Consider the following 23,727-nt stretch of genomic DNA (forward strand, 5'->3'; position numbering starts at 1 on the left):
CTGTGTTCCCCTTGTTGGCCTGATAAATTGATTTGGGGAAATGTCTTTAGCCACCCCTATATTAACTGAGGATGCGGGAGCCAAACAGGGCACTCTGGATAATTTTGTTATCAGATCGGCTCTTACAGCCGATAGGGATCTAGTTTTAGCCGAGCGACGCGCTAATAGGCGCCGTTCGATTGAGCTCATTAAAAACAACAGATCCACACAAGGCCCTGTTTTCCCTGCCTCGCCAATGGTATCAGACAGAGCCGAAGGCTCTAAGTCCCCTGAGCTCTCGTTGGACTCCAGTATTCCCCTACTACTTCAAGATAGGGATCCCTACCCGATTTCTATACCTGCCCCAAACTCTATCATTAATCTTTCCGCCTCGCTAATTAGCATCCATGACGAGGTGGAACTTTTGAAAGAAGATTTGCTATTAGTGACTGCGCAATCTCCTAAGACCAATGGTAGACCGGACGATGTGGCCATTCACCGTGGTCCTGGTCCTCCGCCTAAGAAAAGGCGTAGAAAGGGACCCGGCTTAGCTAAGAAAAAAACGGTGCCCCCCCTTTGTACTAAAAAGTCAGCCCAGTTATCTTTAAATTCACCCTCCTCCCCTGCGATCACTACCCCGGCCCCAGTTCAGCAGGGTTCTGACCTTATGGAGGGTATTGAGAAATTGTTTAGATCTTTCACCTTGCCTTTGGTAGAGAGGTTAAAGAAGATAACTGTGCAATTAGAGGAGTTAGAGAAAGTTATTAAGGGGTCCCATACGAGCACTAAGGGTTCTACGGTGATACCCCTCGTTCCTACTCCCAGTAACGTCCCCCAGGCTTCAGCCCCACGGTCCCAGGATAAACAGCTCAGAAATGTTGTGTCACCTGCTGGTTTATCTTTTAGACAAGTAGCCAATAAGCCGGATAGTGAAATAAGGGGGTGTCCGTCTATAGGTAATACCATACCTAGGCCTGTAGTTGCAAATGACCCAGCTAAGATTCATATATCCAAAAGACAGAGTAAACCTCCCCCCAGAGGCAGCCCCTTTCGTAGTGATTCTAACGGCTTTCCCAGTTTCAGAACCGGGTAAGAAAGAAGACCAATCTCAACTTAAGAATAAAGTCATTCACTGGCTAAAACAGAACCGGCCACTACCCCCACACTTACATGGCGAAATACTTATGGTACGACGTCTTACGTGGTTGGGTCCCAGCCCAAAAAATATCCCAGGGGACATCGTTATAATCAGCTTCAAGGATAAAAGGGCGGCCAGTTACATTCTGAATTGGTCTTCCCCCTCAGGTGGCAGCTCAATTATTCCAAGAGATTTGCCCTACTTCTACCCCAGAGATTTGTTAAGCCCGGTTAGGAAGCCAAGTACATGGTTTCCTAAAACGGAGAGACCTATTAGACCACTAAGGCATCCACAGACCAATTATACAAGGAGATCTCGTTATTACTATCCAGAAGATTTTCATAATGTTCCTATACCACCAATGGCACCACAGTTTGTAACCCCTGCTTACCCTGCTCGTCAGGCCCTCTCAGATCTTTGGAACCTGCACCCTAGTAATGCATTTGTTCCATCTGTCCCTTGGCCTTCTAACCAGTTCCAAATTCCCATCCATAATCGTTATGATGGCTTGCGCGACCTGGAGGGGGGGGACTGACTGAGTGGGAAATCTCCAGTACTGACCTGTTCGATACATTCCCCAATTTTGACTTCTCGTGACATTGGCCCAGATGTTTTAGTAGGTCAAAGTAATGGATCAACCACTGAGAATGCTTTGGGGCTTTGTGTGGAACCTGGTTTAGCAATCGCCAATGATTTGGCTTTTGCTACTCCAGAAGACCATGTCACCGACCCAGAAGTTAACATCTGTAACTTAGGTTTTGCACCCGTGGAAGCACCTGCCGCTGGAGCAATTGGGCAGGCCAGCGTGCTTTCAACTGCACGGTGTATGAGTACAACAGCTCCCAACTACAGCTTTCTATTTTGGAATATTGCAGGTATCAAGGATAGGGCCTTGGATTCCTCCTGGATTGATTTTGTAAATGCATTTGGTATACTGTGTTTCCAAGAAACTTGGTCCATTGATCCGGTCAATCTAAACGGGTATAGCACATTTCATGTTGCGGCTCTTCCATCTAAACGTGGGAGGAACAGCGGTGGGCTTTGTATATTTGTCTCCAACCTTCTGGGTGCTGTGAAAATTAAGGTAGTTAACCAGGGAAGTCATTTCCAGATTCTCTCAATTCGGTTGGCTGTAAAGGCCGATATTATTCTGATTAACATCTATAATAACCCGAATAAATGTATATTAATTGATACAGTTTTCGCACTGAACAAGGCTTTACTGGGGACTTGCGTCCCAAAGGGGAGGGATTGTATTATTGTAGGTGGGGGGGGGCCTTAACCTTAATTTGTGTGACCTAACAGCAGGGGGGTGTGGATTTATCGGGGAAGGTGTAGATGATCTATCCCCACATTTTTCCCATCAGGACGGGGGGATTCATTGAATGAACTGATGGCATCTCATAATTTAAACTTTGTAAATAGAATATGCACTCCCTGTGTTGGTTTTGGTGCAACTTTTGTGGGGAGAGGTTACGGTACCACTATTGATTATATCATAGCCTCTGAAAGTCACGCCTCCTGGTATACAGATTTTTTCACCCACCCGGTAGGGTTTAGCGATCATCTTCCCCTCTCCTTTTCCATAAGATTTCCACAGGCACAACACAATTCCCTGATAGAGAGACTGTCATGGCTGAAATCTTGTGAAATGCCCAGACTAAACGGGTATACTATTAAATGGAGTAACATCGACGCATAGATCATGCACAATAAGATTGTCAGTGGATCTCTTGCCCAAATTGAGAGGTGTTTAGATGAAGAGACTTCTAGCGAAGATGTGCTGAAAGCTTTTGAAACTCTTTTGAAACTATCTCATACAATATCAGAAATAGTTTGTCACGGAGCGGGCGAGATTCTTCTCTCAAGACATCGGCTAATACATGGTTTGACGCGGCCTGTTCTAAGGCACATTCCCTCTTGAAGGTTGCTCTTCACAAAAAGATTAGGGACCCAGTAGAGGTGGCAAATTGCAGAAAAATCTATCGATTGTCCAGAAGTAAATGTAAGAAAAACATCAAACAGGAGGCCTGGAACAATTTGGTTCTCGCTGCTCAATCTAAGGATTGTGCCCAATTCTGGCGTGCAGTTAATGCACCGTTTTTCAGTGCATCAACGAACGCGAGGATAGAGGTTGCCATTAGCGAAACTTCCTGGATCAACTTCTTCTCGGAAGTCTATAACCCTGGGGAGACCCTAAAACTAGTTGACATGGAGGGTATTGAAAAAGAGGCAACTCGGTCCTTTAAGCAAGTTAATCTGGGAATTTCAACTGGCGAAATAACTTTAGCCATTGAGCAGAGTAAGGGAAGTAAGGACCCGGGTATTGATGGGGTACCTATTGATTTGTTTAAAAACTCTGCTGATTTATGGTCCCCTATCCTGAAAAGAGTGATGGATGCAAGCGGTGAGCTGGGCCTCCCTAAAACTTGGTCCGACTCCATCATTATTCCCATTTTCAAGAAGGGAGATAGAGAGAATCCTTTGTGTTATCGTCCCATCTCCCTTCTTGATTCTTTTATGAAGATAGCGGGAAGGGTTGTCCTAAACAGACTATTATCATGGGCCAAAGATGCAGGAGTCCTATCCCAGGTTCAATATGGTTTTAGAGAAGGGATGGGCACTGTTGAACAGGTTTTACATTTTACACTTCTCCAAGGGAAATATGTACAGGCTAAGGCTGAAAAACTTTATGCGGAATTTGTTGATCTTAGTGCCGCGTTTGATTGTGTAAGGCATGATCGTTTATGGGAGGTGTTGGAAAATCTTAAAATTGATGAGCCCATTATCTCATTTTTAAGGCAACTTTATGCTGGGGCTAGGGCTAGGTTGAGATTTGGTGTCAGTGGGGAATGTACCAAGCCATTTCATGTGAAACGAGGGGTGAGACAAGGATGTGTCCTTGCGCCCCTACTTTTTAATCTTTATACGAATGACCTTGAAGAGGTCCTGGAGTCCAAGGTTATCGATTCACCCAGAATCAACTCTAAACAAATAGCGTCCCTACTATATGCGGACAACGCCGTTATTATGGCCAGAACCGAGAGGGGTCTGCAGCTAGCCCTAGATACGTATATTAATTTTATGGATTCTAGGGGTTTGTCCCTAAATGTAAAGAAAACCTTTGTGATGGTTTGTTCCAGAGGAAAGTCCAAAACATGCAAACTGTTTGCTGGTAGGGATAAAGTGCAGACCACTAAAACTTTCACATATTTGGGAGTAGTTCTGGAGGGTGCTGGACACTGGGGCCCAGCAATTAGGAGTAGAATTTTATCGTTTAAAAAGGCCACAGCAGCACTTATGGCCTTTTCGCGTAAAATGGGAAAAAGACCCCCAGTTATTTTACTTAAGATTTATGCAGCCAAATGTGTAAGTACAGCGATATATGGGGCAGGCGTCTGGGGCATACTTGATTCTAGAGAACTACAATTTGTAGAAAATGCTTTTTTAAGGTTTATTTTAGCTGTTCCGCCTAGTACTTCTGTATATAATTGCCACGCTGAGCTGGGTGTCCGCCATATTAGCGATCTGATTGCGATGCAACCTTTACTCCTCTGGCACCGGGTCTGGACCGCGGACGAGTTAGCTTTAAATAGAGAAATTATGCTTGACGTAATGGCCCTAGATAACTCTCACAAAATACCATGGCTAACTTATATTCGAAAGTTTTGCCATGACTTGGGCAAACCTGAGTATTATATTGATCCGAAGGGATTATGTAGGATCACGAGGGCAGCCCTAAAGAAAGAATGCTGGGCTCACTTGGAATCTTTGAGGTTAGCAGTTGAGTTCAACAAAGTCTCGGTATTGCGGCACCATTCTTTGCTCACCTCTGACAATATGCAGTCTTATCTGATCTGGTGCTCTGGGGGCTTTGATAGGTACCTACTCACCAGATTTAGATTTGACATTTTTTACCGCTTAGCGTCTTTCCCTCAAACTAATGATTGGTCAAAAAAACTTAACTGTCCTTGTGACGGGAGTTCTGTTCAATCAACATTGCACGTGATCTGTTTTTGTGGTTTTTATCAAAATGAAAGAGCCCGTTGGATCAAACCTCTACTGAATAAATATGGCCCATGGCGACATTGTCGTCCTGCTTTGATGTATCTCTAGCTACTAGATGATGAATTTTGTGTGGCAACTATGACTAGTTTTTTAAAGAGTGTCTTTTTAAAAAGGAAAAATGTACTGCGTTTTTAATTCAATGTAAATATTGTTACGTATTTCCTTCATTGTACTGTTTTATGTATGTACATGTGTATTGATTTTTGATGCTGTTGCTTTTATGATTTTTTAAATTTACAAAAATCGAATAAAGCTTTTTCTACACATACGAATGGGGTCGGCTGCGTCGACTCAACAGGCTCCTTGGAGACAGTCTTTGTCTTGGTTTCGGCCTTGTCCGAGGATCGACCCCCTCTGTCGGTTCCAGCCTTTTGTCTGCGTCGACTCTTTTTGGCGCGGACTTCTTTGGTTCGACAGCCTTGACCTTGGTCTTCAGTGCCCCAACCTTCGGCTCAATGACCTTTTTGAACTTCCCAGTATCGATGGCCTTCTTCTGTTTCTTCGGCTCCGAGGGGTTTGAGGCCTTGGAACCGACCAGAGTTAGCTGCACTTTTGTTTTTGGTAGTGATGCTTTCGGTTTCGATTTCATTGGATCGACCGATGGCATTTTCGATACCGATGGCTCTTTATATATGTCCGTAGCCGGGCCTTTATGCGGGGCTGTAGAACGATTCGATAGATCTTGAGTAAGGCCTTGTGGCGATCCCTCGACCTGAGCCTCATCGAGTACTTCATCGTCGGCCCCCGTATGAACGGTTGGGCCCAGCTCCTCGCCTGAGCTATCTTCTGCGGCCCCAAGGGCCTCTGCGTTGTCTCCTACCTTATCGACAACGTTTTCTTCTTCTTCCAATATCTCTTCATCTTCGGCGTCATACTCGGAGTCATGCTCCGAAACAGGATCCGAGTGTTCTTCCCGATCCTCCAGATCAATGACCTCTTAGTCTTCGGTCCCGAAGATGTTTTCTGGATGAGGCGCTGATCTCTGCGACTCTAATCGAGCCGCGCGTCGAATCCGAAGAGTTTTCTTCGACCTGAACCGGGCACAGGCCTTACAGTTGGCTTCGCTGTGATCCGGGGACAGGCACTTGTTGCACACCGGGTGGACATCGATGTGCGGGTATTTTGCATTGCAAAGTGGACACCTCTTGAATGGGCTTCTTTCCATCGTAGATCGAAGATCGGGTCGAGTGTGGAAAGAAAAACCATCTGATTCCTCGATGTCCTCTCGAAGCAAAGTTACCGGTACCGAACGAAACGATACCGACGCTGTCGAAAGCCTTTTGGCTTTGTAGAAAGAGCTAAGATAGTAACATCCGAACCCAATGGCGTAAAAAACCCAATATGAGGATGGAGAGGATGCCCATGCGCACTGTAGTCCAGGGGAGGAGCCACCTATCTCGTGATACTTCGAAGACTCTTCCAGGACAACAATGTGCAATCATCCGGACCCAACACTAGGCGGCGATCTATGCACAGATATGAATTCAGCAGCCCACATGCCTCGAACATATATATATATATATATATATATATTTTCAATATATATCTGTGTGGTGTACTTTCATTTGGTATTTGTGTATGGTAAAACAGCTTGCTTCACATGCCTTTACAGAGTTTAGCCTAAGACTGCTTTGTCCACGCTACTAGGATAGCTGGTCTATAAGGTTGACTTACAAGCAATCATCATAAGGGTTGCTTGGCATGGTACAGGGTGATCACTAGAACTAGTGAGCATCATATACCAAGTCAACATCTCACACAAAGTTGCATCAGATATCTTCGTTCAGCAGATGTGTGAAAAGAAAATTTAACAGAGGAACAGGTTGGGAGGGGGAAGAAAAAGGAGTGAACAGACAGCAAAACAGCATCCATGTTAAATAAAATGACTAACTAAAATATGTTAGTAAACATACATTTATATGTTAAATTAAATTAGTTTTAAATGTATTTGAATTAATTTTAACATCCTTACTAGATCCAACATTATATTTATTTTTCAGCAATGTTTATTTTTCAATTTCTTAAAAATGCTATAATACTAACATTACATGCAAAAGTGGCAGCAATTAAAGGAAAATGTTACTTACCCATTAGACAATTGTTTGTGACATGTAGTGCTGCAGATTCAAATGCTGGGCATGCTTCCTCCACCAAGTGTTGGGTCCGGATATGTGTAAGTTGTTTTTCGTCGTAGAAATTAATCAAGTCATGAGATTCGGTGATTCTTCCTCTTGCTGGTAAGTCACATGGGCCTTGAAGATTGTTTTCTGCCGTGCGGTGAGTGAGGATGGAGTGATTTGCTAAGCTATGTAGAGATGGATGCCCATAGAAAGAATAAGTGTGAGTTTGAAAGATTGCTGCAAAGGCCACAGGTGTTCGGGGAGGAGAGTGGGCACATGTGAATCTACAGCACTACATGCGACGAACAGATGTCTAATGGGTAAGTAACATTTTCTGTTCAAGTCATGTGTGGCTGCAGATACACATGATGTGCATAGACAGCAAATTAGTCTTCCTTAATGCAGTGGCTAGACTGTGGGTGTTGCAGTTGTTTGAAAGAGCACACGTAGTACTTCTTGGCCAACCCTGGTCTCTTGTCTAGCTAATACATTCACACAGTAGTGTTTTGTGTAGGTATGAAGTGTAGACCAGGTAGATCCTTTGCAAAATGAGCTACTGGAATGTTCCCTAGGAAGGCAATGGGCGCTCCCTTCTTGCAAGAGGAGTGAGCTTTTGGAGGAACTGTTAAGGTTCTCTTTGCTTCGGCATAGCAGGTTTGTATGCATTTGAATATCTATCTACTAATACCAGTTTCGAGACAGCCTTCCCTTTGTGAGGTTTTGAAAAGGCAACAAATACCTTGAGTCTTTCTAAATGATTTTATGCTATCTATAGAATACGAGTGTTCTTTTGGCATCTAGTACATGCAGTGCCCTTTCTGCAAATGATTCTGTTTGAGGGAAAAAACGGAAGGTCTATAGATTGATTGAGGTGGAATTGGGACACCGCCTTTGGTAGAAAATTTTGGGTTGGTAAAAAGGACTAAAGAAAGGTTCTTCTAAGGTTAATGCCTGGAGTTCGGCAACACATCTTAACCCCTTCGATGCTGATGACGAGCTCAGCTCGTCATCAGCCACGGGGGCGTGTGCGGATGACGAGCTGAGCTCGTCATCTAACGCGGCTTTTGAAAAAAAGCCGCGTAGGGGAAAAATCACCGCAGCAGTGATGCGGTTAAGAAAGCTATAGCGACTATAAAAGCCATTTTCCAAGAAAGGAATTGGATTTGATGAAGGGGCTCAAAAAGGGGGCTCCATAAGCCTAGTGAGAACAATGTTAAGGTTACCATTTTGAGGCCTTCTATAAAAGCTTTGATTACTGGAATCTTGAAAACAGACATATGCTGTCTAATTTGTAGATATGCAGCCACTGCGACTAGGTGAAGCCTGAGAGAAGTAAATGCTAATCCACAGCTTTGTAGATGTAGCAGTTAGCAGACAATATCCTGTAATGCTGGTGTGAGTGGGTCAATTTGTTTAGATTGAGAATAGTTAACAAATTGTTTCCACTTTGCTGCGTAGTAGGTCTACTTGCCTCTTTGATTAGGCCTTAGTTCCAAGTGGTAGTTAAAGGTAGCAAAATGTTAGGACCTCAGGAACCAAATCGCAATGTTGAATGTCCTGGGGTCTGGTTGGTGTATTTCTCCAGGGTTCTGTACAAGAATGTCCGATCTGATCTCGTGAGGGACCAGTGACAGTTCCAGAAGTGTTGTATACCATGGTTGGCGCGCCCAAGTTGGTGCTACTAAAATGAGGGTGAGGGATGTCTGCCTTAACTTACAAACCAGAAATGGAAGTGGGGGGACAAGAAAAAAAGTGCAAACAAATATCTCCGACCAGGTCATCCAGAGAGCATTGTCTTTGGACTATAGGTTTTGGAACCCAGAAGCGATGTCTGAGCATTTTGCGGTTTCAGCGGTTGCGAATAGATCTATTTGAGGAAAGCCCCACCGTAGGAAGTATTGGTGGAGGACTTGTGGGCTAGTTGCAGCGTCTTGCTGAGGAGGTGCGCAAAATCGTTCTGTGTTCCTGGGAGGTGTCCCGCCAGTAGGTTTATTTTGTGACGTAGAGCCCACCTCCAGATTTGTTGCGAGAGCTGAGAGAGTTGTGGAGACTAAGTCCCCCATTGTATCCATACCTAAAACATGGTTCTGGTGTTGTCAATTCGAACTAGAACTACTTCTCCCACTAGGTGTGGAAGAAAAGCTTTTACCGCTAGCCGTACTGCTAGGAACTCTAGGTAATTGATTGGAAACCCAGAAATCAGGAATTTCACATGTCCTTGGATGGTAAAATTGTTTAGATGTGCTCCCCACTCATAAGGGAGGAGTCTGTTTTGATGGTCTCCTGCGGAATTGGGTGGCGAAAAGGCTGCCCATGTAACAGATTGTTGTTGTTGTTCCACTACAGATGAGAGCGAGTAGCTACGGCTGACCAACACTAGATCTTCCCAGTGACACTCCATTGGAGTCCATTATTGCGCTAGGTATTCCAGCAGTGGACGCAAATTCAGTCTTGCATGAGGCACTATTGCAATGCAGGAAGCCATCATGCCTACAAGACGTGTAACTGTTCTGGCTGTTACCTGAGATTGTGGTTGGAAGCGCTGAAGATCATCTGGAAAGACTGAATTCTTGCAGCATTTGGATATGCCAACCATTTATCTGCATTTAGAATTGCTCTTAAGTATGGTTTAATTTGTTGTGGTTAGAAGTGGGATTTTGCTATACTGATGTAAAGTCTCCAGAGTGTGTATGCTGCATAATTGATGGGTTGAACGTCTGGTAAGTCAGTTGTCCAGATAAGGGAAGACGGGACTGTTTTGTCTTCTTAGGTGGGCGACTACTACTGCAAGGCACTTTGTGAATACCCTGGGAGCTGTAGTGACCCCCAATGGGACTACCTTGAACAGAAAGTGTTTGCCATTGACCAAAAACCCGAATTAACACCAATGCGCTGGGTGAACTAGTATGTGAAAATAAGCATATTTGAGGTTGAGTGTGGTCAAAGTCTCCCTGCTAGAGAAGAGGTATACCTTCTTGAAGGGTGACCATATGGAAATAATCTGAACAAATGCATTTGATCAAGAATATGCCCGAGTGAGACATCTTTTTGGGGTATTAGAAAGTACAGGGAGTATACTCCTAATCCCGAATGTTGTGGTGGCACTTCTTCGAGAAGGAAGGGTTGTACTTCTTCTATGAGCAGCTTTATGTGCTTTGGTGAAATTTTGTATTTGCGAGGTGGTATTGTGGAAGGTGTGGAAATGAGCTCCAGGCAATAACCTTTTGCTATAATGTCCAGTACCCACTGGTCAGAGGTGATGTTTCGTCAAATGGGTAGGGACTATTGTAAGTGACCCCCAACAGGCATTATGTGATCAGGGGTAAGATTGGAAAGTCAGGATTTGGTGGATGTAGAAGGGTAGATTCGGGTGAGGGATACTTGCCTCTTCCTCTTGAATTATTTCCCCTATATGTGCCTCTGGAATAGCCTCTACTCGCCAGGGTGTACCGGTTATTTGTTGTAGAGGTTTCCTGCCGTATTTTCTTTGAGCCTTCACAAAAGGAAGTGCGTCAAAAAGAAACACGGAAAGAAGGTGTTTGAAGTCCACCCAGTTTGTGTCTTTTTTCATTTTTTAAAGATGTTTTCTACTTGTGGCCCCCAAACAGATGTTCCCTGTCTAATGGGAGAGCCAACAAGTTCTGTTGTACTCTGGTTTAAAGCCTGATACCCAAAGCCATACTTGCTGTCTAAGAATGAGGCTTAAATTGATGCCCCGAGCTGCTAAGCAGCATCAATGGCACATCTTATGGTAGTGTTTGATAAGAGCTTTCTCTCAGACACCAACTCTTGCCCCTCCTTCACAGTGTTCTTCGGAAAGATATCGGAGGAATTTCTATATTTTGTCCCATGCGGCTCTGTCATATCTGCTTTACAGAATTACAGAATCCACCATTGGATAGTAGATTGTGCTGCTGGTCTTTTCCCTGCTGTGTCTGTTCTCTTGCTTTCATTGTCAGGTGTGGAGGGGGTAGGTTCCCCTTTAGTTTGGGAGTTAGCCCTTTTCTTTGCTGTTTGCACAAGAGAGTCTGGTGTAAGTTGGCCTTTAACATAAGGTGGATCTGCTTGAGATGTCTTGTATTTTTTGTCTACAGGAGGTATAATCACCATACATTGACAGGTTCCTTGAAGATATCCCCGTGTGCCTTAACATACAATTAAGCCTAGGGAGATAGTGCTGTTCTGGCTACTAGCTCTGCATAAGTGGACAAATAATCTAAAGTGTATTGCCGAGCTGGGTAGAGGTCTGGCTCAGAGTCTCCAGGGGCTTCAGCAATGAGGCCTGCTAACAGGGGTATAGATGTGGTGATATAGGGGCTAATTCTTCACACTCCTATTTCTCATGTAACAGAACTGGTGATCCTTGTGGTGTATATGCGAGAGAGTCTCAGTGTGAGGATTGTATGGAAGGTGGTTCCTGTATCTGTTGGAATGGTAAAAGGGGTTCAGGCAATGGGCTGGTGGTCTTCTCCTCTTTCTTCTTTGCTTTTAGCACTGGGGCTTTATCTAATGCATTTTTTAACAAAAGCGGTCCCTTTCGATGGTCTAGTTATAATTTTCCCGCCTGTCTCTGAATTAACAAGGGTCTCTGAAGGGCATCTATTTTCTTTTGGAGTTAAGGAAAGAATGGCTCAACTGTTTTGGCTTCGACTGATGTGCCAGCAGGCTTCAGAAGGAATCCGTGCCGATGGAGAATTAATTGCTGCCAATTTCACTGCCAACAATTTCGGTGCACAGCCCAGCGTGGTCGGTGCCGAGCAAACTGGCTTAGCTGTTTTTTCGGGAGCCGAGCTAGGGCAGGACATAATGTTCAAAGTATGTCCTCGGTGCATACAATGACCTGAAGGTAGTGGTGGCCCACTGGGTTGTTTGAGATGTTCTTGAGCCCATGCATGGCCTTTCGATAAGGCCTGCTCTGTGTAGGGGTCTGTGCAGCTGGTAATTCCTCAATTTCCAGGTGGGTGTTGTCATTTTCCTCTGAAGAGAACACTTCTTCATCAGTTGCTGGCGCCGTGGCATGGTGTTCAGAACACTCTTCCCCACCAAAGAGGTCCACCGGACCGTCACTGCCCCTCTGGAACATCTCTAAACGTCGGGCTCAATGGTCACAAAGAGTCTTTTTGGATCTAAAGGAACGTTGCACTCAAGCTCGTTGTGCTCAGAAGATAGACAAAGGTTACAGACCCAATGTAGGTCAGTCCTAGGGTATTTTGAATGGCATTGCGGACAAAACTTGAAAGGTGTTTGTTCCATCACCCACTTAACATTTTATAGTACAGTTCCTAAGTCCAAGAAACCAGGCTCCAAAGGGTGAGGCGTATGTGGGCTGAAGCCTATATGAATACGAGACAGAGCTGGATCCCAGTACTGCGGAGTCGGTGGTAGCACCAGTGGAGGAATGACCGGAGAAACTAGTAGCACAGACTGTGGTGTGTGACCCCGTGTCAGAATCCAAAGTGGTCCAAGCAGGCTTTGCCCCGGGTCAGGTGGTACTGAGGGAGGGCCAGCTAGTGAATAATTTGGATGGAGTCCTTGCTGGGTTTGTGGGGGCCAGAAAAGGAGGAAAAATATCTGCAACATGGCCTATATGAAGGCCTCAACTTGCAGTAGCGTCGACAATGGCCTGGGGAATTTGGAGCACATTGAATTCAGGGTTGGCATTGGATCCAAGGAGGAAGGTAAAGACGGAGTCTGGTTTCTGAAAAGCCACCTGAGAAACCTCTCCAAGGACCTGGAATTTCTGGGCATCAACAGCCATGCATACTTTTCCAATGCTTTTTTACTTGTCTTTTGACTTTCCTGATGTTGATGATCTGGACAAGGAACATTTCTTTTGACCTGGTTTGTTCCTGGTCCTAGTCTTACTTCTTTTGCTTAGCAGCTTAGTTTAGGAACCCTCTCCCTGATGGTTTTGAAGGGCATCGGAAGCATTTTTCACTTGCTCTACTAGTATGTTTGGTGTGGGGGAACCCCAAGCAGACATCATGCAGATATGTAACTGACATCTGCTCCTAGTATGTATGAAACAGTCTAAAGCATACGGTCTTTGGGGGCAACTTTCCCACCTGTTGACATGCAGGAGTTTTGCAAAAGTTTTCCTGATCCAGTGTAGTGCCTGGGAAGATTTGCAAGTCAAGAACTCAGAGTCCAGAAGTACACATCGGAATGCATGCACAACAATAAGTTAACTGAAGAGTATTCTCTGGTAATCCTTCTACATTTTGGATTTCAATAATTATAGCATCCTTTTAGTTTTTGAAACTGTACCATGACAGATGTTTTCTTTTCAATAAAGTGGTGTTTATTTTCTTCAAAATCTTTCTGCTTTCCCAGCTTTCTTCTTCACTGGCTGCACAATCAGGAAAACCTTTGCCTGAACTAGTGTAATTCACAGGCACTCTAAAGATGCAAAGGCACCTTAGGCAGCAAGGATTGTAACATCAAGTGCCATCATTAGGTCACCTGAAGTAATAGTTCACTCCCACTCAAATGTCAAGTCCATTTTTATCAATTGAATTATATACTCTGCCCTTCTTTGGTTGCCCTTTGTTGTGTAACACAGCACAAAACAGTGTTCTATATCAAAATGCTGACTGGTTAAATGATAATAGATATCTTTCTCTTGTAGCTTACGCCTTTAAAAATGACATCTTATATGCAAGTGTGAGCAATTGAGAATTATATCATGATTCAAATTATTATTTACTTACAATTTACTTAAAATTATACAGTTCTGTATTGGGCGGGACATTTACCATCTCAAGCCACAGATTACAACCTCCAAGTAGAACCCAGAATGAATAACTCCAACAGGATTGCTTGAAAGAACTCATATCAGGTTTCTACCAATAGATTTCAGAACGTTAAGTGTGTAAATACTGGTGTTGGACAATGATCACTCCTTTCACTTCAATAGGTGCTTAAGCAGGAATGATTCCAGAATTAAGTGAAGTGTGGCAAACGTGTTCTGTAACCATCTTGTGTTTCCTGAACAGCAGCAACTCCCAACATATAATTAAGCAGTGTTTCAGGAAGAGCAAAAACATCAGACAGTTGAAAGAAATGTCAATCTAGAAGAAGAAAACGTGTTTATTTTAGGTGCAAATTAAGTGAAGCAGATGAGTAAGCTGCCATTTTGATGAGTATCTGTTTTGTGTAATGCCTAAAAGTGTTATTAATGTTGCCACTTCATGTATAATTTCTTCCTTCCCATTACTCAATGGCAATAATTAATGAACTAAGGCAGGAGAATGTAATAGCCTTTATGGGACTATCTGCCCAGCACACGATTGCCCTAAAAATACACATCTAAAAAAAATATTCAATAAGAATAAATGCGAATGCTAGGGAGCCTACTTACCACTCTACCATAATCCAAGCCCTCGCCGGAGCCACACCACAGGAAGACGAAGGCTCTGAGGTCTGCAATCTCCTCAATGCCAAGGTTCATAATCTGAAAACAAGTTAAGACAAATCATCATGAGCAATTATGAGCATCTCCTGTCTAAGCGGATGGCAACAAATGTACCATAGAGTTTCTTTTGGTAAAGAAAAGGGTGTATACTTACTGCTCAATAAAATATTGACTTGAATTGTCAAGTCTAAATCTTTAACCAGGCAAAAAGGTACAAACTACATTTAAGTGACAGAAGGTAAAATGATGTATAAAAAACAGAAAGAGCAAATTCGAAAGCAATAAACAGTTTTTGACAAAATAAAACATCCTGAAAACTCATGAACTGTGACAAACAAATTCTCTATCTCTCTTGCATCATGGAATATGGCGGCAGGCTGAAGCGACCTATCGCAAGACCATGATCCGACCCTCGCACAACTCGAGGAAGTAGTATGAAGCGCAAAAGCTTTTATTAGTTTGTTTTCAAATTTACTGTCTCTTGGGAGTGTAACTTCCTTTTAGCTGCGGCCGCGATTTTACCGCTGTGCGGTAAACAAAAGAACAGGGCGGGCCGTGACGAACTCCAGCCGTCATCAGCACACACCCACTGCGGGGCGTGACGGCTGGGGTTCGTCACCAGCATGGGAGGGGTTACGTTTCTAAGTTGTTCCCCAATGCTCCCCCATACATCCTGCAAGCAGAAGATGGGACTCCGGAATATGACTCAGTCAGTCACCTGGGTCAGAGCAGCACAGCACCTCCACCAGGACAGGAAGGAAGGAAGGAAGTGCCGCGGATAGCCTTCTACGGTAGCATATGCAGTGTCCACACAGTAGCTGCACACCAGGTGCAGGGAGGAAACAAGAATGCAGGAACCTGCCCAAACAATTCACAGCAAACCGTAAGTCGGAAGAGTCAGGGAAAACTCCTACTGAAAGGACAACTGGAGGCTTTGCTACAGAATAGCAGAGTAAAACATTTGGTGGAAGTAGGTGAATGTAGAGTATCAAGGCAATGGGAGGACGATGTTGCATTGGAAAATAACATTCAGTGTTTGGACAAAGGGTCAGAGGCTGGGAAGAGAATTAAGAAAAACAGATATTCACTTAGATTCCCAAATTTAAGTCCCACAAGTCCCCTGACTCAGATAAAGCAACAGGGTAACCCCAAAGAAGGGAGTCTGAAAACTCTTGAACGGGGAGCTAAACACCAGTGGGGAGTCAGTAAAACAAATCTGAAAAACAGAGAGGGAACCTCTAGGCTATGTGCCTAAACCTACATCATTCTTACGTCTCGATTTTAAAATCGGAACAGAAGAACTATAGAGAAGGAAACCACCATTACTATTTCTATCAGGATTTAAAGAAAATAGAGGTAAAAAGAGTTAAGATGAAGCTATCAACTAGAAGGAACACATAGGAAATTGCCTGCATAAATGTAGGAAGCTGGTTCTGTATATAGTGGACCAAAACGAGATACACCGTGTAAAAAGTCCAGGCAACCCATATTGGTTTACAGAGGCAAAAATGCCATTACTAAATGCTCTTTTATGGTAGTGTGGGCGAGCACTTTATGCTCATCATAGGGTAGTGCTAAGCATCGGTTGTACTAACAAAAACAATAAATGAAACACACACTCAAGAATAAATCCAAAACCAATTTAGGAAAATAAGTTGCATTTTATGTAAATTTTGATACTAAGGACTTCGCTATCAAATAAGTACTTTTTTAAATATCGTTTTTTAGAGGCAAGTAAAATGCTCTCAAAATATCCTTTTCGCAGCACTGCCTTCCTATGGGAAAAAAGGCATATGTTGCATACAGTTATTTAAGGTTCTTTTCTGGGCTCTCCTTCTGGACTTTGGGTCGTAGGGGGGTCAAGGTCAAAACTACCATCAGAAGTTACTCATTACCTAACCTGGGGCATCCAGGTGAAGAGGTGCTGGCCTGGTTGGTAGGTCGGGTGCATAGTAGATAAGTCGGCTGGGCTCTGTGCGTCTAAGGCCTTTGCAGATGCCGGTCTTGCCTGTGGAAGGTGCAAAATCAGGACAGCAGGGCAACTGTGGAATAGGGTCTCTGCGGTGCGGACGTCCTTCGACGGCTACTTGGTCTTGGTGCTGTTAAGAGTCCCGAATGGACTTTAATAGGCCTTTTTTTGCTGTAAGGGGTCCGGTACCCCAGATATTGGTGCTGTGTGCCTCGGTCAGTCCTGGTGTTCTCTCACTCGGTGGAGAAACAGATCTGACATTCAGGAGCACAGGTACCTCTTCCTGAGGGGCTGCTGCATCAGGCTGGCCGGAAGCGGCAACATGGTAAACCGGACTCTTTAGTGCCTGTTGCTCAGCTGCCAGACGAGTCACTCAGTCATATTTGTAGAGGCTGGTGCAGGCAGGCAGGATTTGGCACCAAATGTCCACAGCAGATCTTCAGTTCTCGTTCTCTTGTGGCTCTTTGTCCTCTTCTTCTGGATCCCTCAAAATTAAATTTTAAAAAATCTGAGTTCCTGGGATCAGAGGTGCCCCAAATACTCAATTTAGGGGCGGTAAGGGGACTGACAGGTAGTAGCCAATAGGCTACTTACCTGTAGGGTGACTACACCCGCCATATGACCACTTCATGTGGGAAGTAGGCAAAACCCTGACTCAGTGAGCCTAATTCCACCAAAAACCAAGGTGGTGGAATTCTTGCTTTCGTGTTCACATCAGGTAGCCCACCTTAGTAGTGGTACTAGCCTGATAGAGAACACGCCACCTGACTAGCTAATTTCCTCACCTGTCGTGGTGTCAACTGGGTCTCAGGGCAGGAGGTGACATCTCCCAAGTATGGAGTAAGCCTGGATCGCGTATCAAAAGCGGCAAAGACCTTTGAAGCCTCCTGCCTGGATATGGCCATTCTGCTTAGAAGAGGTGATACTTCCAGCCGGAGCAAGCATTGTTTCTGTCGTCAGAGAGCGTCGGCTCTCACCTGCAGGGTTCAGAAACCTGTCTGTGGTGGCAGGCTGGTCTTCACCGGTCAGCCAGTACACTAGAGGTTGGTAGGCTTTCAGGGGGCACCTCTAAAGTGTCTTCTGGGTGCATGTATTAATAAATCCATCACTGAAATTAGATGGGCTTATTATTATGATATGTTTGATACCAAGCATCTTTAGTTTCAGTGAAGCCATCATGTAGCTGGGGAACTTGTAATCACTAGTGCCCAGACCATATACTCAAGAAGGCTTACTGTTCACTGGCAATTACCAAGAATCGACATGAGCATCACAGGGGCATATCTGCACATGCAGACATGTCCTCCTGTGTAATAATATGACTCCTGCCTTAGGGCTGTACGATTTGCTGTGGGGGTGCCTTACTTATATTACATATAGTGTCTGCAGGCATGGAACACAGGAGGGTGCTATGTTGTGTCTTTACTTTTCTCTGCACCATGTCACACAGCCTGTAATGGCAGTTTGTAGGAGTGTGCTGAGGGGTCCGTTGGGTGGCACAATTCATGTTGTGGCTCTTAAAGGCCCCTCTTCAGCCTCCCTGCCCTACGTACCAGGTATTCATTCTCATTAGAGAAGATGTTAAAGGGAGCAAGGAGCTAGATTTAGAGCACAAAACAGAGATCCTTTTCATCCTAACGAAAAAGAGGGAGAAGTCTGTTTAAAGAAGGGCACGGGTACGGCGGCGAGTGGTAGGTGATAGACGAGACAGCGCAGGAGCAACCAAATACTTGAAGGTTCATTAAGCTATATAACCCACCGGTTACTGTTGGGGTCTGTATACTAAACCAATTAGGTAGATGCAGTCCGACAGAAATAACACGCAGGAAACACCAATTTTTCTGTGAGCTACACACTCTTGAATGTTTGTCTGAATATTTGACATTAACCACACGGACGTAGACAGTTAACACCATAGGTATACTTTCTACGAATAGGTCCTGAAGAATCGCTAGCCATTTGCTTTAGAGCGATAAACATGCCCACAGACCACAGCACATACTAAACCGTGAAACGTAAACAGGAAGCATAATACTCCAGCGAGTACCGGATAGTTTTCATTTTAATTAGAGCATGGGACCCCCAGAATAAAGTCATTCCTGGTACCCTAAGCTTTATTTTAACAAACACTCACACGTCTACATACTTCTGGCCCCACACCCGCACTTCATCTAAACGGCAGATGGATAAAAGATCTCTGCCAAAGAGCCCCTCTTTGAGGTGTCGCCCGTTGGGTATTGCACCGCCGAGCCAACGAGGAGCAAGCCCAGATGATGAAGCATGACACCTGAAAGGGTGTGTGAGGGCACTACATCCAACATAATGGATGCCCAACTGTAGGATCCATTGGGACCCTACAACATCCTTCATGCCACAGGGACACGTACATTCCTCTAGCTTAAGGAACATCCCAGTAATTTTTGGTAATTACAGGCTCTCAGTCACTCATTCACATATATCCCATTCATACGCACACGATTGTACATACCCAAAGACAACACTCTCACTGACACACATGGCAGCCCTTACATACTGCCTCAAGTCAAAGCATTTTTTTTCAAACCATAATATCTGGCTCTATGGACATTAATCGTTAAGTCAATGAATCTGGCCGTGTAGATGTCTGGTAACAATGTGCGAGTTGCTTAGCCTTCGGTAGTCCCAAGAGGTGCCCTGCAAAAAGGGTGGCAAATTGGCTGCAGATGACTGAGTTGCACGGCCTTCACTCTTACTCAAATGAAATAAGTGTGACATTAGCAGACATTTTCAAAAATACAACTTTTGTAAGCCCACCATTAATTTGATTAATTGCTATATGATATGAGAGGGTTTCCGTATGAAAATGCCAGCAGAATCTTGCTTTTTTTTATCTAATATAACTGGCATGACATTAAATCAGTAAGTAATGGCTATCACCCCAAAAAAAAACAAGCATTAGAAATGCAATAGGTCTCGCAGCATTAGAGTTAGTGCTTTTAGAATTGTTTATGGGTTTTTTTGTAAATCTTTAGCATGAGGTTGAGGGTGAGTGAGGGTGAGTGAGGGTGAGGGGTTGAGGGTGAGTGAGGGTGAGTGAGGGTGAGGCTGAGGGGTTGAGGGTGAGGGTGAGTGAGGGTGAGGCTGAGGGGTTGAGGGTGAGGGTGAGTGAGGGGTTGAGGGTGAGGGGTTGAGGGTGAGTGAGGGTGAGGGGTTGAGGGTGGGTGAGGGGTTGAGGGTGAGTGAGGGTGAGGGGTTGAGGGTGAGTGAGGGTGAGGGTGAGTGAGGGTGAGTGAGGGTGAGGGTGAGTGAGGGTGAGGGTGAGTGAGGGTGAGGGTGAGTGAGGGTGAGGGTGAGTGAGGGTGGGTGAGTGTGAGTGAGGGTGAGTGTGAGTGAGGGTGGGTGAGTGTGGGTGAGTGTGGGTGAGTGTGGGTGAGTGTGGGTGAGGGTGAGGGGTTGAGGGTGAGTGAGGGTGAGGGGTTGAGGGTGAGTGAGGGTGAGGGGTTGAGGGTGAATGAGGGTGAGGGAGGGTGAGGGGTTGAGGGTGAGTGGGGGTGAGTGAGGGTGAGGGGTTGAGGGTGAGTGAGGGTGAGTGAGGGTGGGTGAGTGAGGGTGAGTGTGGGTGAGTGAGGGTGAGGGATTGAGGGTGAGGGGTTGAGGGTGGGTGAGGGGTTGAGGGTGAGTGAGGGTGAGTGAGGGTGAGGGGTTGAGGGTGAGGGGTTGAGGGTGAGTGGGGGTGAGTGAGGGTGAGGGGTTGAGGGTGAGTGAGGGTGAGGGTGAGGGTTTGAGGGTGAGTGAGGATGAGGGGTTGAGGGTGAGTGAGGATGAGGGGTTGAGGGTGGGTGAGGGTGAGTGAGGGTGAGTGTGAGTGAGGGTGAGTGAGGGTGAGTGAAGGTGGGTGAGGGTGAGGGGTTGAGGGTGATTGAGGGTGAGGCGTTGAGGGTGAGTGAGGGTGAGGGGTTGAGGGTGAGGGTGAGTGAGGGTGAGGGGTTGAGGGTGAGTGAGGGTGAGTGAGGGTGAGGGGTTGAGGGTGAGTGAGGATGAGTGAGGGTGAGTGAGGGGTTGAGGGTGAGGGGTTGAGGGTGAGTGAGGGTGAGGGGTTGAGGGTGAGTGAGGGTGAGGTGTTGAGGGTGAGTGAGGGTGAGGTGTTGAGGGTGAGTGAGGGTGAGGGTGAGGTGTTGAGGGTGAGTGAGGGTGAGGGTGAGGGGTTGAGGGTGAGTGAGGGTGAGGGTAGGTGAGGGGTTGAGGGTGAGTGAGGGTGAGGGTGAGTGAGGGTGAGGGTGAGTGAGTGGTTGAGAACTGAGACAGCACCCTATAAAAACACAGGTCATATGGTCCCATACGTGCAAATGGAAATCTCACATGTCAGAAGAGTGTGCAGGCACCCAGGCCATTTTGGAAAGGGGTGGTGGGGAAACAAACCACTATTTACAAACGGGGAGCAATGTGCGTGCTCAACACACCCACCCCATCGGCCAAGGGTGCAGGATTCGCTGTCAGCCTGGAAGCAGGAGGGAGGTGGCGCCTTTAAATCTCCTGCAGCCTCCATGTTGTCAGATTCCAACTCAATTGACATTTTTCCTGCGTCAGAAGAAAGGTGGGGAATGGGGGATGGAGGGAGTGTTTCATGAGACCAGCCTTTGGCCACTAGGCTGCGGCCGCACACATTATCCCGGAGCTTCTTAGTGAGTGAGTAGCAGTAAGTAACTAAGTGTAATGTTGCTTACTTCCACCAAATGAGGACCAGGACCCAGGTTTGTAGGTTTGCAAGCCAGTTATGTATTCATAATTACTGTACGCAGAAACAGCGCCGAGTGTGCATACAGCGCTACCGCTCCGGGCACTCTCGCGCACTAATCCGCTGAGGCGTGTTGCGTCCATTGGTATGCCCACTGTGTGTTGCCTAATGGCTTTAGAAAAGCAAGGATGTATACTACGGGTCCTTCAGTCGCAATTCATTTTTTTTTTAATTGTTACATTTCTGTACACTCTAGCAAAAAGTGGTGTGAGGTATACAGTAGTGATCCAACATTGTTAGAAGCAGTGGTATGACGTAGTAGCTATCACAGTCTACCGTACAATGAAAGTTTGGCCAACCTTACTGAATAACGTGAACTTTAGAATTTCATGCGTGACATCTTCAAACGCTGGCAGATTGGGAAAAATATGAATGTTTTCCAGAGTGATCTCCACCTTCATGCGTCTGCGGCAATGCTGGAGGCCCACCATACTTATTCAAAAATGTAAATTGAAATTGGATTTCAGAAGTTAATTGCCTGTTTGAAAAGTCTGCAATTATCATAAAATACGCTAGCAATGAAGCGCATTAGCAGTTAGAGGGTGAGAATCATTTGAATGGATTTCATACCACTTCTCATTTTAGAGAGCTGCAACGAGACTGAAACGTATTAACCCGCAAATGTCCCATGCCGCCCTTGTTGACGCTGCTGGCTCTTGATGGTAGCTGATGTTGATTTAACAAGGAGCTGTGGTTTCTCATTGTGCATCGGTACTTGGCCGCATGTGGTATGGCCTCGTAGGTGCTAGGAATGCCAAAGCATTCAAAATGAGGTGGCACTCCTCTAGATCAGCAGTTAGCACAGGCTCACAAATTGCTGCATGTATGGGATGTGTAGGAAGGCTAATAGGGTATAGGCTTCAATCTGGGAATGGGGAATCCAAAAGCGTTACTTCTATTAAATCGCAAAATGATGGCTTTAAAGAGGAGACGTCTACTTCAAGACTTTAGACTAGCGTGATGCACCACGTTGGGTGGTTGGAAAATGACACGAAACATACTAGATCACTGGTTCACACTTCTCCATAAGCAGTGCTCTTCGCTATGCTTGGAAGACGATCAGAGTAAAGAAACAATGTCAAATATGACCCTGCACCCACTGTCATTTAAGCAAAGTTAGCTTCTTCAAATTTGTAGAGTGGGAAAGTTAAGACTGCCCAACTGCAGAAAAGGTTGCCAGCTTTAGAAGGTAGAAAATCTGGGCCATTTTCGCAAGTTTTTCAAAAACTGGTAAATGGTTCGCAAGTACTGAAGACAAGCCGGAGGGAAGAGAGGGGAGGGGGGAGGAGAAATGCGACACGGCGGGAAGGGGAGGGGGCGGAACGGGGGAGGGGGCGGAGAGGGGAGAGGTGCGACTTTATATCCGAATTTTCCTCACATTTGAAATGCAGTTGACAGCCTGGGTAAGAAGCAGAATGTGCTGATGGTTGAATGTTGATCAGTGGTGGTGGAAGCGAAGGCCAGGAATTACCTTGATTTCAGAAACAGGAACAGAACCGAAGACTCCAGGGTGGGAGAAAGCAGGGCCGCTTCATTCCTGCAGCGGAAAATGAAGTTACTTGGTTATTGACGTCCACAAAGACTCCAGTTAATTTTTAAAGCATTCCTGTGTGCCAACCGTAGCTGGGAGGTTAAGAGATCATGGCAGACAGCGCAAGGCATCTGATGGCGGGGTAGGATTCTCGAATCCGAGTCCATCACTTTGTTCCATCTTTCAAGAGGACCATTCAGATCGGGGCAGACAATCGGGCAGTGTTTGGAATCCACCTAGCGAACACACTGGGATTGTTCATCCGGCCCACTGGGAGGGTACCTGTTTAAGGCGAACACATTGCTTGCATTTTCAAAGGTCAGGCAAGCACCGAGTGAAACAGGCTCTGCTCACATTTGTGGCATTGCCGCACGATCAGAGTAAAGAAACAATGTCAAATATGACCCTGCACCCACTGTCATTTAAGCAAAGTTAGCTTCTTCAAATTTGTAGAGTGGGAAAGTTAAGACTGCCCAACTGCAGAAAAGGTTGCCAGCTTTAGAAGGTAGAAAATCTGGGCCATTTTCGCAAGTTTTTCAAAAACTGGTAAATGGTTCGCAAGTACTGAAGACAAGCCGGAGGGAAGAGAGGGGAGGGGGGAGGAGAAATGCGACACGGCGGGAAGGGGAGGGGGCGGAACGGGGGAGGGGGCGGAGAGGGGAGAGGTGCGACACGGCAGGCAGGCAGGGGAGGAGAGGAGGAGGGGGGAGGAGAGTAGGGGAGGCACGGCCTAG

The 23,727-nt window shown here is 45.6% G+C and overlaps 1 protein-coding gene across 1 annotated transcript in view; it reads right to left on the reverse strand.

Annotated features, from left to right (window-relative positions):
• Window positions 1-23,727, reverse strand: part of METTL14 (methyltransferase 14, N6-adenosine-methyltransferase non-catalytic subunit) — a 205,733-nt gene that overhangs the window by 57,893 nt on the left and 124,113 nt on the right. The window contains exon 8 of the mRNA XM_086961446.1: window positions 14,666-14,758. Within this exon, the coding sequence (XP_086817572.1) occupies window positions 14,666-14,758 (93 nt within the window). The remainder of the gene's footprint in view (window positions 1-14,665; window positions 14,759-23,727) is intronic.

Source organism: Lissotriton vulgaris, chromosome 3_1, assembly GCF_964263255.1.
Source record: "Lissotriton vulgaris chromosome 3_1, aLisVul1.2, whole genome shotgun sequence".
NCBI classification, from domain to species: domain Eukaryota; kingdom Metazoa; phylum Chordata; class Amphibia; order Caudata; family Salamandridae; genus Lissotriton; species Lissotriton vulgaris.